This window comes from Eurosta solidaginis, chromosome 3 (assembly GCF_040869045.1).
Source record: "Eurosta solidaginis isolate ZX-2024a chromosome 3, ASM4086904v1, whole genome shotgun sequence".
In the NCBI taxonomy this organism is placed as follows: domain Eukaryota; kingdom Metazoa; phylum Arthropoda; class Insecta; order Diptera; family Tephritidae; genus Eurosta; species Eurosta solidaginis.
The window spans coordinates 31,244,552-31,261,672 of NC_090321.1; the positions used below are offsets into that span (position 1 = coordinate 31,244,552).

General features: G+C 34.7%; 1 protein-coding gene across 1 annotated transcript in view; it reads right to left on the minus strand.

The window, feature by feature from the left end:
• Positions 1–16,405, minus strand: part of Aldh (Aldehyde dehydrogenase) — a 44,263-nt gene extending 27,858 nt beyond the window's left edge. Inside the window, exon 1 of the mRNA XM_067771303.1 lies at positions 16,093–16,405. Coding sequence (XP_067627404.1) covers positions 16,093–16,227 — 135 coding nt within the window. The 5' untranslated portion in view covers positions 16,228–16,405. The remainder of the gene's footprint in view (positions 1–16,092) is intronic.
• Between the last annotated feature and the right edge of the window lie 716 nt (positions 16,406–17,121).

The window sequence follows — 17,121 nt, forward strand, 5'->3', positions numbered from 1 at the left end:
GTAGATCATCTAGTGGAACACAACATATTTTCACAGCATATTCGGAAATGTGTTCGTAACGGCTAATGTTGTAGATATAGCGTGCAATATTATTGTACAAAACATTAAGTTTTCTACTACAGACACTGTCACAATTCGCATAAAGTTCGCAACCATAAAGTAACGTTGGAATCAAATATGCCTTCGCTAAGAGCAACCTTATTTTAACTGGTGTGAAGTGCTGAGTAGTCCACAGTACTCTTAACCTTCCATAGACTTTGCCTATTGCTGCAAAAATATGATTGTTCCACGTCAATGTTCTATTGAAAGTAACACCAAGGTTTTTTACGGTGACGGCAAATGGTATCTCAGTGTTGTTAAGCATTACTTTGGGATAGCGGTTAAGGTCAAAGGGTTTCTTATAGATAGCGATGCATTGTGATTTACTGGGGTTTAAGAATAGTCCATTATCACTAGCCCATTCATTAATTAGGCATAGATCGACGTTCAGATTGCGTATGCAAGTTTCAATGGAGGCGAATGGACTACTTAGATATATTTGAACGTCATCTGCATATATGTGAACATTGCTGTGCTTAAGAACATTTGGTAGGTCGTTTATATATAACACGAAAAGTAAAGGCCCAAGTATAGATCCTTGCGGAACACCTTTAGTTACAGGCAATAGGTCAGACATAGAACTACCCACACTTACTGATTGGGATCTCTCATTGAGGTACGACCTGATTAGATCTACAGCTGGGTTAGAAAAGTTAAAAAGGTGCTTAAGCTTAAAACAAAGTAATGCATGATCGACCGAGTCAAATGCCTTCGAGTGATCTAAAAGAGCAAGAAAGGTAACACGATCATGGTCCATATTCTGCCTTATATCATCCGAGACATTTAAAAGCACAGTAATACAGCTTCTATTTTTCCTGAAACCAGACTGGTGTGGACTAATTGGGGAGTTACTATTTACGAACGAGTTTATCTGCCGATTCACTATACGTTCGAACACTTTTGACAGAAATGGCAAAATGGCGATAGGCCTATAATCACCATTGGGCTTTGGAATGGGAATAATTTTCGCCTCTTTCCAGCATTTTGGAAAGACCGCCGTGGTTAAAACTGTATTGAAAGCATAAGTGAGGTATGGTAGAATTTTTGGCAATAGGCATTTAACAAATTTTGGATGAACGCCATCAAGGCCGACGGCAAATGATTTTACTGACAGTATAGATTCGACAACGTCGCAGTCATCAACACACTGAAAACCAAAACGGAAAAAGAAAAATCAGAACTAGCACTATAGCGAGAGTAATTTGCATTACTCTGATTGCAAAGCAAGCTAACGAACTCTCGGTTCAATTCATTGGGATTTATATTTATATTATCATATGTGATCGTACTTCTGTTAGTGCTTCCTATATTACGAATCTGCCTCCAGGTTTGTTGAGAGCCAATAGCTGTACTGAATAAGTTTTCGTAGTATTTCCGTTTATGATTCTTAATGCTTCTAGTAACGTCTCTTCTCAAAGTCTTATAGTTAGTGAAGGCACTTTCTGACTTTGTCTTCTTCCAAACCGAGTACGCTCTATTACGTCTTTCAATTAATTTCTGAATATAGGCGTTAAACCACGGGCGTCTTTCAGATTTAGCAGGTTTTGTTACAAGAGGGACAAATTGGTCAAAGAGCATACTTATATTGTTCTGAATGAAGTTGATTTGGTCATTGACAGACGCCAGTTGATAAATACCTCCAGTTAATGTCATTAACGGCTGCATCGAGTTGTTGGTACTGTATGTTATTAAAATCACGATATGAATAAGACGAAATGGCTCTAACAAATTGAAAATCGTACGTTAAGAATATCAGGTCGTGTTTGGAAAAATTCGGAACTGAAATCTGATTATACAAAAGCACTTTAGACGCATCGTTTACCAAAAAAATATCCAAAAGAGTACTAGAAGAACAAGTAAAGTGGGTTGGTTCAGTGTTGTTTACAAGAAAAAGGCCCAAATTTTGTATAGTCAGCGGAAATTTTAAATCAGTAAGAATATTACAATTAAAGTCCCCTTTCAAAATGATTTTGCTATAGCCGATTAATACATTCTCTAGAAAATCTACAAATTGCATGTAATCAATTTGTTTGTTGGGTCTATATACACAACCAATGAGCAGTTTCTCTGATTTTGAAAAAATTTCCAAAAAAATATACTCAACCGAGCTTAGAGCCGGAGACGCATAGGCAAGTTTGCATGAAATACCACTCTTGACATAAATAGCCACTCCCCCACCATGCCCGATTCTATCCACACGATATAGATTATACCCATTTACAGCAAACAATTGATCACTGCAACCAGCAGAAAACCATGTCTCCGAAACACAGACTACATCAACATCAGAACCCTCGAACATTGTTCTTAAATTAAGTTCAAGAAAAAAGAAACGGTACAATTCGTGTGCACTATAATGTTAAATACAACATTTGGCACTAGCTACCAACCAGTAAAATAAATGGGTACCTATTGAAAAAATACTTTCCCCTCCCACCAACGATCAAGAACGAACCGTTCTTGAATTGAGACCGAAAAATGTTAAATCGACCTCAAATCGTTCTCGAATCGTGAGAACGAAAAATCTTAAATCAATCCCAAGTACTGCTTGAAATGAGCACAGAAGGTTCACACATCAATACCAAACTGGTCATAAAATACGAACTGTGTGCTTGGAAAAACTGTTCTTAAAACAAGCCCATCGGGCACGAGTTAAGAAAAAACGTAGTTAACAGACTTTTGTCAACGAATGTTCTTAATTTTGAACTTGTTTCGTTCGTTTTAGAACGATTTTTTCTCTGAGTGTATATCTTTTATATTATGTAGTCGACCATTTCAAGTTTGTCGTCGACTTTAAATAAATAAATAAATAAATAAGTGGAATCGAATGTTTTGAAATTTCTTATTCGCAACATTGCTACTCCTTCATATATTTTATGAATCAACTCGTCATCGCCTCAGAGCAAAAAATAGGAACTAAGCTTAGACATTATTAATAGTGTAGCTGATATGAAAATGCAATGATTAGCAATTCACTGAGATTTATCAGCTTAGAAATGACAATTTAATTAAGTTTTCTATAAGCTTATCAATAAATATAGATTTTTAGCAGATCATTTATACGTAAGTAGATATGTATAAACAATAAATTTATAATACGAATGTAAATTTTTGTTTACTATTTTCATTTCTTAACAAATTGCAATTTAGCAAGCTCTGCTTGGAATTGAATGATTTTGCTTAAAAAGTAATGACGTACATACTTATGTACTTAAAAAAAAATTACAAAATGTTTTGACAAATTTACGTATTTCATCTCTAAACTAAATTAACTTCAATGATCCGAAAGCCGCAGAGTGAGATAAATAAACAAAATTATACTACTGCTGTGTGCCTAGAAGCTCCTAATTTAAAGCTTACAGTTACGCACACGAAAATAGCAATGGCAATTTTTATCAAATTTCTTCAATCACATTCTTTCTTTTTTTAAGAAGTTTGAAAACAGAGGAAAGGAATTGTTACTCTCATTGGACGCCAGTTATCACAAAACAGGGATAGCTGGCGTGACTTGATAAGCAATAGCCGTAAGTAATTAATGAAAGAATGAATTTTACAATTGTTTTTGTTTTTATCGGCCTATTGATAAATGATTCAAGGTTCGATTCGAGCTCAAGGCCAGAACAATAATTTTTTTCCAATGATAATTATTGTTATTTTTTAATTTTTCTAAATTTGAAAAATTGTATTTTGTTTTTGGAATAATAAGTAGAAAATTTTTCAGACAACCTGCCATAGCTGCGCAGATAGATCCATTTCGAAGGGTGCTAAGCCTTCATCATCAGTACGCTTTAGGCACGCTGCGCTAACCATTTAGCTATACAGCGGTGGTTTGTTTGACTGGCAAATTTGCTACTTCTATTCCTTTTACCAACTATATTTATCAAATTTAGAAAAATTAAAAAATAACAATAATTATCATTGGAAAAAAATTATTGTTCTGGCCTTGAGCTGGAATCGAACCTTGAATCAGAATGAATTTTAGAAAAAACTTTTATGAAATTTTTAACTGAAACTATGTAAACTGTTCTCAAAAATGTTTTCGAAAATTTTGTTTACTTAAAAAATAGTTTTTTTTATTTCGAGTTTTCAGTAATTTTTCTAGTATTGAGTTTTGTACGGTAATCAATTTTAGTCTAACACATGATGAAATGAATATTCAGGTGTTCTCATCCCGTTGTCGTTTTCCCTTATTCTGACAAGTTCGGCATGCATAATTTAGAGGGTTGTCTATCATACAGAACTACCTTTGAGTTCTACAACGATCGTCGTAAATTTTACTATACGTTTAGAAATATTATAACTATATAAGCCGTTACTAGAATTGTTTAGCCAAAAAGATTAACGTAACTCTGTATTCCCTAACAGAATATAGCCAAAATTTTGCAGAAAACTAATTTATTTGAAGAATTTGTACGAAAAATTAAACAATCCAAATTTATTACTTTTGAACTACAGTAAATACTGGCAATTAGGGCTGCCGAAAAAGTGAGGTTATGTTGTTGACATCACCTTTTTTATTACATCATGGTCTAACAAAGTACAAGTCATAGGTTTCTTTGCATTGTGTATAAGAGAAGTGTGATATCTTCTGCATAGACGTCAAAACTATGAATATAATAGATCAGCTGAATTTTAAAGTGACTATCATGATCTCATCCTGTATTTCTCTCTATATCCCGATGAAGATAGCCGACTGTATGCGTCACAATATTGAGCATACTGTCAAAACGCTAAAAGTAGCTGTCTTAAACATCCTGTCAGGCAGTTGACATATAATGTTTCGTACATAATGAGAATTGGCATTGATTTTTGCCATTTTTTTTTTTTTTTTTTTTTTTTTGAAGGATATTTTATATTTTCATGCGAAGGGCGCATACTTTATTTTTTATATGGAAGAAAATCTGCATAGTTTCAGTCACAAAATTCATGGGGGATTCTTCTTGAATTATCGAAAATAAAAAACGTAGTGAACTGACGACATTTGATCAGGCCAGCATAACGATATGAACGAAAATAATGTTTCGTTGGTTATCAAAAAAAAGTTCTCAAAAATATTTCGTTTCCAAATAATGTTATTACATGCCAACCTAATAAAAACGCATTGCGTTCGCGTAATGCGCGAGCATATACGAATTTTTATTCCAAATTGATTCATTAAGAAAATTTAAATTAATCCAGCCATTTAAGGGTTTGACCTCGGAATTCGAGATAAAACGTGGAAACTTGCATACGTCTTTATTTTGGCTTTATGTTAATGGTATTCAAAGTAATGATAAGTCACATTTCGCGTCGTGAGACCCGTGGTGGCAAAATTTAATACTTCGCAAGCATCTCGCTTCCTATGTCCTGGCCGAGTTTCGCGCTCAGTTCAAAGTTGCACACACATCATGAAATTCTTCACAGGTCCAAGCTGAAGTAGGTACGTGGTCTCAACCATTTCTGAGTTACGGCTGCAGCAGTTGTCGAAACTTTGCATCGGCATAGATTAGATATTAATGAAGCAAACTTGTTCAAATATTGTACTTTGGGTCGCCAGTAACATCAATTAAAAATTTTAAGAAATAGGCGGTGCTTCCTCGTTTTGGACTCAGTTTTTCATCATAATTTCGAAGTGGCAACAGCGGGTATAAGAACGCTCATGCCTAGTGGTAGCCATGCAGAATTACAGGTTGTTTTAATTACTTTTAATTGGTAACTTATTTTTATCCACTGTAAATCAGTACATAATATAAACCCAAGGAATTAGGTGCGTACTTTGTATTTAAAATATGATTACAATTATTTCGTTTTAATAAAAAGTTTACGAAGGTCTTACGTATGGAATGTGGAAAAATACTCATAAATAAGCTACCAAGAACGAAATCTGAGTAGCGCTCAAATGTACTTAAATAGCATATATAATTTGTATATATGTATGTATAACAATAGTCGCAATCGTTTGTCAACGAGTTGCCAAAAAGATTAGACAGTATACAGAAAACCCAGATAAAACTCTAAGGTAAAACCATTCTCTCCAAAGTTTTGGGTGAGCATAAAACATGTATTTAGGTCTGCCAATTCGTGGAAAAACGAATACTCGAAAATGCTAGGAAAGTTTGGCCTTGATCTTTTCGGAGAAATAAATTTCTAAAGAATTTGTTGTTGTTATGAAAGCAGAACCAATACAAAAAATAAAAATGTGAGAATTTTAAAAATTTTGTAAACGCCATTTGGCTCTTACCGGTTTTACCTGGTAATATTTTTATCATGCAGAAAACCATATTCTGCTTGCTCTTGAGAAAACAAAATCTTTCATATCACTTATGAGTGTGCACTAGAGCTCTTGATGACTATTCGACTAATCCATTAGTCGATTGGCAAAAGTTGTTTACAAAAATAATTGTTTATCACTAGTCGACTAGTTGTTGACAATCGATTAGTGACATGTTCGACTATTAGAATAGTTTTGTTTTTGTTGCTTTTAATAAGTTCTGCATTTCGCAAATACGTTGCACCTTCCGGCTATATTTCCGGAAACTCATCTTCCAGTAAATAATAAATCAGTATTCGAATAATGCCAGTTAGTCGATTGAGAGTGCGTACTACCACATTGGATAATAGAATATATTGTGTAGAATTTTAGCATCACTATGTTGTTAGTAAATAAAGCCACAACAACAATAAAGCAGCCACTCTTATGTAGAAGGCGTCGAAGAGATATCTCACACACACAAATATCGTCGGTTCAATGCCAAAGTCACGAATGTGCATATTTGATGTTTTGTGAAAAACGCGTTTCAAACCTTGAAGACATTGTTAAAAATAGAGATTTAATTTTGTATATTTCAAGCACATTTTGTAAACCACTAAGTAATGCTAATTGAAAAATGTTTATTTTTGATTTTTTTTTTTTCAAAAAAGTGCACATTTGTTTTGGCTTTGTAAAATTTGACATATATAATATTTTCTTTAAACAAAAATGGCACATTCGTGACTTTGGCATTGTACCGACGATATGTAGTCATCAGCCGAAGTATTTACTCACACATACACACGCATATGGCTATGGGAGAGGCGTAAACTACAAATATACATGTAACCAAGCATGGGCTACAACTGTTCGCGAAATTACTAGACCTTAGGAGAAATGCGTGAATGAGGAAGCCGAGAGTATAAAAGCAGCACAAGCTGAGTAATAACGAGTCAGTTTTGATTTAAATACGCTATTGGTTGTGAGATATAATTCTGAAATACTACCCCAAAGTAATCTAAAAAAAGACCAGTTTGCAATACTGGAGTGACTTATTCAACAGTTCAGCGATACGAACGTAATACGCCAATTACACGGCTCAAGTATCCTTGTGCCAATTACCAATTTGCACAAGTATTTGCCCGGTGTGTGCACTGGTTGCCTTATTTGCGCAGAGAACTGCGCTAAAATCAAAACGATTTTGATATTTACGCATGTCTGCAAATATTGCACATGCTTTTTTCTACGTGTGTGGTGAATCTTACACAGTTTACCTGTGGTTCCTGATAATATAACATCAGAAGTTATTGCTTAAAAATGTTAATATCGAAGGCGTAAGGACCATCTCTAGCTTGCAACAGGAATTCACACAAATTCAGTAATACATAATAATTTTTTATGCAATTAGAACACATGTTTCATTTGCTGCGCTAGTTGAAAAATGAATATTGCGCAATGCTGCAATGAGTTGATCTTGCAATTAAAATATATATTTTATAAATACAATGGAAAATAAACGCTTCTGGTGCGAGTTTTTCGACTTATACCGTGAATTACCAGCACTGTGGAAAGTAAATAGTGATTTTTCATACAATTAAAACACATGTTTCATTTGTTGCGCTACTTTAAAAATGAATATTGCGCAGTGTTTTTGAGCCGTGTATGTCAAAATTATCATTTGCACAAATTCCGTCGTTTTATATTTGCGCATGACTTTTGTGTCATGTATGGGCCGCCTAAGCAGAAGGCACGCAATGACCAGGATTTCCCTAAATTCGTTACAATATTATATGAAAAATAGTAAACAAGGGTAGTAGTTCTTTTTCCACTCGACTGTATAAGATTCAAATTGTAGCTTTATAACAACAACTGGCTAAAAAAAGTTTATAAAAAAGAACAATCGCAGCCGACAGCCGGTTGCCGCTTGCCGGCGAATCTTACGTTTTGCTTGAATATTTGTATATCATGAAAGTTATACACACACATATGTGCCATACAGTAGGAACAAAAAGTTGCATACAAATTTATTGCTGCCTTTTAAAGTTCATCTAAAAGTTTGCATAAGTAGGAAGACGCGGTCACCATAAGGATTGATTAAATAAAATCTCTTTTTAACACGCTTTTATTAGCTTGGCCTGTGTCTATGTATGTAACGGAATATTTGAGCTTAATTTTCACCCGTTTCTAGAAGTCTGATTAATTTGAAACTTTGCATACGTATCAAGGACCGATGACAATGCATTAACGTGATGGTTTGGTGACATAAGGTCAACGGCCATAAGGTCAACTGGCCTTATTACCACTTTGAATGGCCATAAGTTTGATTGAAACTTTGCACACGTATCAAGGCTCGATGACAATGCATTAATGTGATGGTGTGGTGACATAAGGTCAACGGCCATAAGGTCAATTAGCCTTATTACCACTTTGAATGGCCATAAGTTTGATTGAAACTTTACACACGTATCAAGGCTCGATGACAATGCATTAATGTGATGGTGTGGTAACATAAGGTCAACGGCCATAAGGTCAATTGGCCTTATTACCACTTTGAATGGCCATAAGTTTGATTGAAACTTTACACACGTATCAAGGCTCGATGACAATGCATTAATGTGATGGTGTGGTGACATAAGGTCAACGGCCATAAGGTCAATTGGCCTTATTACCACTTTGAATGGCCATAAGTTTGATTAAAACTTTACACACGTATCGTATCAAGGCTCGATGATATTGCATTAATGTGATGGTGTGGTGACATAAGGTCAACGGCCATAAAGTCAACGGCCACAAGGTCAATTGGCTTTATTACCACTTTGAATGGCCATAAGTTTGATTGAAACTTTGCGCACGTATCAAGGCTCGATGACAATGCAATAATGTGATGGTGGGGTGACATAAGGTTAACGATAGTTAATTAAGTTATTAATAAAATTTTATTTAATTTTTCGGGATCCTGCCATCTTCGCTGCTTTCGTCTATTCGGCGAAAGACCGCGTCCAGCCTCCCTGCGTCTTGGTCCTTTTCGGTGCCGTGGGGTTGGATTCATCCATGGACCGCTGGCGTTTCTAGGTTTCATCACTCTCGACTAAAATTTTTAAAATTACTTGAACTAAAAAATTTTAAATAAATAATAGTTTAAAAAAACTAAAAAAACACGCTTTTATAGCCAACCGAACTAAAAAATAGAAAATAATTTTCAATTAAAAAGAGTTTATATAACAGTAGTAGAAGGTCAAACAATCTTTTATAGTAAATCACTTCAAAATAAAATTATAATAAAATTTAAGTTATTAACAGAATAATTTAATTCACAGTAAAAAGCGTGGGGTGCTTGATATTGAATGTTACAATCATTATATTGGCAACTATCTGAGAGGAAAGATATGAAATGTACTCAAATGCACCCCACGCTTTTTAATCTGAATTAAATTATTCTGTTAATAACTTAAATTTTATTATAATTTTATTTTGAGGTGATTAACTGTAAATGATTGTTTGACCTTCTACTACTGTTATATAAACTCTTTTTAATTGAAAATTATTTTCTATTTTTTAGTTCGGTTCGCTATAAAAGCGTGTTTTTATTAAGGCCTATTCCTAGCTGCGTTGGCATTTGTTGGTTCGTTTATTGGAACATACAAAAATGCAAAACTGATTTTAGGGAAATTTTAATAACCACGCGGTTAAATATTTGGAGGCAGAACGTTGTGCTTTGGTTTTTTTTCGTTCTAAACCTTTATTTTTGATACCAATAACAAATGGCATGTGCGAAGATATAAGAGAAAATTTTCTATAAATACTGTTGTTGTTGTAGCAGTGCAGTGAGGTATCTTTGGAAACCCAAAATATAATGAACAAAAAATCACATTTAGTAAAAACAGATTACATAAATACTGCCGACGCAGCGAATGTCGAGAAGCAAAGCATGCGAGCGAGTATTTCATGATACCAGAATATCGTGAGAAGACGAGTTCTCGATTTCTCAAGTCTGAAATTCTCGCTTGTGTCCGAGAAAAAAATCGTACTCTTTATTAGTAAAAAACCGTGTTGAAATGTTTTTAACATTTTCAATTTACATACCCGAATTGAAATCGCAAAAAATTTGCTCGATTTGAAAAAAAAAAATTATTTTCCTTTATTAACAACTTTTATATAAAATATATATATGTATATTAGGGCGGGTCGATTTAAAAATCGCTCAGTTCTCTGTAAAAATCGTATTCTAGGGATCAAAATAAGAAACTTTGCCGAAGGAACCATACGAATTCTGATGTCCCCCCTTTGGGTCGAACTTTTGGTTAGGGGCAATTTCAATTCTACCTGCTGTGTCTTGTGGTGGCTTAGAAAAAACAACACAAGCAATTTTACGATCTGCAATTGTGTCACAGTGATACCTTCATTTTTTAAAACGGTTGAATAAAAAACCCACACAACTATGTTTACGACATGCAAATGCATCACAGTGATGCCTTGGTTTTAAAAGGGGGTTGTAAAAACGCTAATTTCTAATAATTTTTTTTAACTTCTTTTCTATTACTAAGTTAAATTCATTTTTTCATTTACATATGTTCTGACTAAATAAATTTCTAAAGAGAAAAATAAACTCCAAAAAGAAAAAACATAGGCATTTCAAAGTGGGATTTTTCAAAATTTGCCCCTACGACCCCAAGGAGGGGGGGGGGGGGACATCAGAATTCGTTTTAGAGGTATGGTTCCTTCCGCAAAGTTTCTTATTTTGATCCCTAGAATATGATTTTCACAGAGCAATGGGCGATTTTTTGCCTCCCCACAAATCGACCCGGCCTAATGTACATACATCAATTTTATCAATAAATATAAAATTTTGTGCGAGAAGATAACGAATACATTTTCTCATTTTGCATCAATCAGTTGTGGCAAGAGAAAATATTCCTAATTAGAGGAAAAAATAATTTGGATTGTTCCATAAATATTTTAAGTATGTGGTTATATATATGTTTATATTCTAAAATTATAGTTACACAGTAGTAAGTTTGTTACATATCTTTTAAATAGTAGAATTTTTTTATATTTTTTTATCTCTAACGGTAATTTATTGAATAATCTTATACCGTAGCTTCTAATAGATATAGCGTATCTTTCAGTACGAAAAAAGTGAGTCCTGATGTTTTGAGAGTTTCTTAGGTTATAATCAGTGCTTTCTACTGCTGTTAATTGTATACTGTGTTTTATAAGGTTGTTTTTTATCTTATATGTGACCACAATAGTTTGAAGGGCTGAATACTTTCGGATATCAAGCATGTATATAAAATAAAATAGACAAGTTAGAATTTTTCATTTATAAGAAGTTTGTGTAAGTACATACAATTTTGACACACTGTATCTCTATTATGTTTCTGACTCAAAAAATAACAAAACAGAGCTCATAAGTAAAGCCATAACAACATGCGCTAATATATACCCATGCACTCTGTAATAGGACAAAACGGTTCGAAAGATTTCTGGAAGGAATTTCTTGCGTTCAGCCCTGGTTATGACTAAAAAAAGGTATCCAACTTTAAAAAATATATTTATGTAAAAGTTCTTGAATGTATAATGAAATCTATTCAACTTTTAGCTAAATATATGTATGTAACTTTACTTATAAAGTTCTGCAAAAGTGGACATTTAAACGATCAAATTCATAAATATAGGCATGTAGGTTGAAACATGGTATACAAAATACTTAAACTACCTTGTCATTAGGAGGTTGTCATTTTGATTCAAATATTTTCTCGAAAGCTTTTGACTCCGTTAATCACATTTTACTATGCAGCAAACTAAGAAAATATTTTGAATTTGGTGAAAATGCAGTAAAAGTTATGAGTAGCTATCTGACCGTCAGATATCAGCGAGTGGACACGGGCTACGATTTATCTCAGCCTAAACCATTGACCATGGGAGTTCCATAGGGTTCTATCCTTGGGCCTCTATTATTCAGCTTGTTTATTAACGACATTGTGCAAATGTACTTGGCTGATAATTTTAGCAGGACCAATGACGTATGCTCTAAATTAAGTGCTGACTTACTGAGTATTTCTCGCTGGTCTAGTAATAATGGTATTTGCCTCAATACTAATGAATCTTATGTTTTGCCAATCTCTAGCAAGAAGGTCGTAATTGGTAACCTCCCAGCCATATATATCGATAAGAATTTGATAAAAATAGTTAACAAAGTAAAAAATCTTGGCTTTGTGGTAAATTCTAGGCTTACATGCACAGATCATATTAATTTTATGGTAGGGAGGGTATACAGTACTCTACGCAATTTAAGGTAATCGTCAATGTTTACACCAGCCGTTATATGTAAAAAACTGGGCATTCAGCTACTGTTGCCGATAATCACTTATTCAGAGTTAATATATAAAAACTACACTCTTGTTCTGCCCATGAAATTGATATAGCCTTCAATCATATAAAACGCTATGTATACGGTCTAAGTAAGTTTGACCAATTTTCTGCTTGGAAGTCATTGCTTCTGGTGATATCCATAATTACTTGAAGGCTAGGAGTTGTATTTTTCTTGTAAAACTAATTGCCACAAAAACATCATCCTAGTTATACGAAAAACTTATGTTTCCTAGATCTAACCGTTTAAATAATCTTATTGTTCCAAATTTCAATTTTCTTCCATCAACTCAACTGTTTTTTGTTAATACTATACGCACAAGGAACTCTATTCCAGCTACTGTAAGAAACTGTATAAACGAAAGAAACTATATAAAAATGATTTATAATTTTTCTTTATCATAATCGACCTGAATTGGCCACCAATTGTAATATTGTAGTATTTATATATCTTGTTCTTTATTTTAATCATGTGGTTTATTTATCTATATTTGCTGATATAATCATGTTATGTGCTTCTTTTTCTTTGAAGGCTGTTAATATTAATATTTAAATTATATAGCTCCTGTTTATAAAAATTTTCATGTAATAATGTTTTGTACTATAAAAGACCGGAAGATGGTCTTATTGTACTAATAATTCCCAAATAAAAGAAATGAAATTGAAGTTTTTCATGATGTCAAAATTGAGCGTAGCGTTGCCCAATCCAATATTTGTAAGAGAGGGTTCCTTTTATTGTAAATAGTGGATATTTAAAAAAAAAAATTTTTTTGGTTTAAGAGATTATTGTAAAACTAGCAGACCCGGCAGACGTCCCAGTCAAGTCCCAGTCCCAGTCCCAGTCGCAGGCCCAGTCCAAGTCCCAGCTTCAGTGCCGCTCCCAATCTCAGTCGGAGTCACAGTCCTAGTTCCAGTCCCAGTCCCAGTTCCAATCCCAATCCCAATCCCAGTCCCAGTCCCAGTCTCAGTGCCGCTACCAATCTCAGTCGCAGTCACAGTCCTAGTCCCAAGTCCCAGGGTAAGTCCCAGTCTCACTCGCAGTCCCAGTCCTAGTCAAATTCCCAGTCCCAGTAGGTCTCCATTTCCCGAATAAGAGTGTCATAAATACTCATCTAGGCAAAGGGCTACCTATATGCTCAATTTCAGGTTAAAGGAACCAAGAAAAAGTGACACGTAATTTTTATATATTAAGAAGATTAAGATAAGAACGCAGAAGATAAAACCAGGTTAGAAGAAAATCAATACTTTTCTGGCTTCTCTATATTTAAATATATATATAAAACGTTCAAAATATAGGCTGCTTTAGTCGCTCCTTTATTTACCACGTGCTACCAGCGAGGAATTGTAAAATTTTTTTCCGGCTTTGTATAAATCGCGGATATTCGGAGATGTTCACATAAATTTCAACTCTCTCTTCATTTGGATAAAAATTGTGGCAAAGCCATCGATTTGTGAATGTGAATAGCTTTTCAAACAATGGGGCCAAATTCGGCATTTGACGGAATCTAACATTGACCAACCGTTTGATGAATAAAGCAGTTACGGTATGAAAATAGAAAACCACCTTGAGACACTGCTTTGAAAATGAAAATCTGAAAATGCAGTGTCCGAAATCTTTGAGGAAAAGTGACATCGAGTGTTTTCAAAGCTTACGTCCAATCGCGCGCTACTAACGGGACTTTGGCAGAATCGCTGTTGCTTTAGGCCATATACCACTACTATCTGAGCATTAACTGTGCTGGTGCAGTAAGATAGACGTCGGCAAGCCACTCTATCCGACTTCCATGTCTGAACCAAAATCAGTTTCCCATGTTATGTTTGACATTTTGGTAAGATACCTAAAGGTACGTCCACACCGGTAACGAAATAGCAAAGTTGTATAACAATTGTTTTAAAACAACTTGCAACTAGTTATACAATCAAGTTATCTAATTCCTTAGATCTTTACCGGCAACCTCTGGGAAACATGTAACCTGCTATAAAAACAGAAAAAAGTTACACAACATCGTGTTATACAACATTTTTCAGTTGAATTTCTAACAAGTTACATAACATTGGTTATATAACTGTTTGTAACATGTTTTGTTACTGGTGTGGACGCACCTTAATATGCTGCTTTGAGGGTCAGATATTTGAACAAAAGAGAGCCTTTCAAATCGGGTTGTAATGTTTCGGAGGTTCCGGATGACGTGTGCCCCCCACTCGCACTATATATACCCTGGCGAAAGAATCGACTAATAATATATTTTATATTGCCAATTCTTAACGGCGAGATTCGCAAGATTGGAAGGGCTCACGAAACCGTAAAGAATATGAAAGATTTTTTTTTTAGTTGAGATGGTAGGTAGCACGTAATGTCATGATCTGAATGTCAGTTAGTTAATATGGCGATCAATAACTGACAGTGGAACCAAAGAGGATAAATATAATAAGAAACGTCACTCGTTACTTGTAGCCATTTGCTAAATTTTTTCTTCGAAATAGTCGCTGGTTTTTTGTTTTGGGCGAGATGTGCATAAAATGTCTTCTATACATTTTCGTGGGGTACCTATTTGTGTTTATTTTTCGGACTGTATTTAATTAATTAATTCTCTTTCCAAAAATAACAGTTGCACAAGGTGCCTACACAGCATGGATAAATGCGGGACAATTAAAAATGTCCCTCTTAGAAAACAGTGGCATCAATTTTTTTAATTTCCAGCGAGTTACTCGTCGTTCGTACCAGACTGGTGGCTCCTATTATAGTTATCCACTTTGGTGGAACTCCCTTCATTGTTATACCAAGGGTTAAAATATGTGAAAATTTCATAAGAAAGCAGAAAATGCAAAAAATTACGGACAAATTCCTCAAATAACTAGTCAATTAGTCAAAACAAAAAATTAAATATCCAAAATGTTAGTAAATTCACCAAATGAAATATTTATAGGTTATGGATATGGCGAAACTCCAAAAACCAATTTGTTGATATGGTATGGTTATGGCTAGGGCGTTATTGTATGGCACAATTGACTAACAAGCCAACCTAATAAAACCGCACTGCGTTTTTTTAGCGCACGCAAACAACCGGCGTTTTTTGCCCTAACCCAAATAAGCATGCGTTGCGACAATGCAAAGCATGTGGGCAAACGTCAAATCTAAATATCACGCAGAACAAAAATTGGAAATCGAGTTAGGTTTTCACGCAGCAAATTCAATTTGAGTTGCTCTCATACAAGTTGTATGTGCATGAGACATTTTTGACAGAAAATGACTTGCGTGCGTTTATATTAGGTTGGCTTGTAACTACATTGCTTTCCATAAGGTTGGTTGGATCAGCTGTTTTATACCGATATGGATATGTCAACTTTGCCATGGCTTTTAGATAAACAAAATAAAAGATAACAGTTTCACTTACCCCCGTGTAGAGAATGTCTGGATTAGTTTGCGGCTCAGGAATCTGGCTGGAATATTTGGCTACGCTGCCATTGAAGGCAGAAACCAATGATTTACCAGAGGACACCAGCGTATTATTTCTTAACAAACGCAACATTTTCTTTACTTATTTTACACTTAACAAAAAAAATACTGACAAATTGTTGCAATACTATATATAAAAGCTTCAAAGAACACAAACAAAACCTTTATGAAATGATAGCAAAATTTTATTTCTGTCCACACGAACTGTCGAAAACACAACCGTTTACTTTGAGACGTTTTTGGCAACTGCTCGTGTTGTTCCAATGTACTCACACGAATATGCTTTTATTTATATGTATGTATGGATGTTTATGCAAAAGAATTTTAAGGGCGGCGTAACAAATTAAGAATGATAAGCGAAAAGCTTAAAAATAGCTGTGTAATTGTTGCCTAGGTACAGTTTTAGTAGAGCTTTTCTAATCGCTTGAGAACAAAAACTGACAGACCGTTATTATTTAAACAAATCAAAAAGCTTTTTATTATATCTTCAATGTGCTTTTACGAACTAACTAAATCACATTGTAGTTATGTACTGAAAAGGCGTGGGTTCAAGCACGGGGCTGTAAAGTGTCGAAGATTATGTGAAGGTCTTACAACCTTAGCCGCGAAGAAGGAAGGGCGGGCTGGAGGAAGAAACGATCGAGCACGTTTTGTGCTCGTGCCCTGCGCTTGTCAGGCTAAGACTCCAGCTATTAGGAGTGATACAGCTGTCAGATCTAGAAGCAGCAAGTGGCTTAAGTCCTAGGAAGCTTCTAGTATTTGCCAAGAGGACGGAGTTATTTTATAACATAGGTCCTGGTTTTTGATAAGGTTTTTCAGTTTGGTCGTTAAAACAAACTTCTGGTAACACTACGGACTTATTCAGCCTATGTGAGGTCCTCATGGACGTGCCAGTTCAACCTAACCTACAGCCTTAGACTAACAAAGTTACTTCTTTCATTAAAAAGAGAGGACTGTAGACACATGA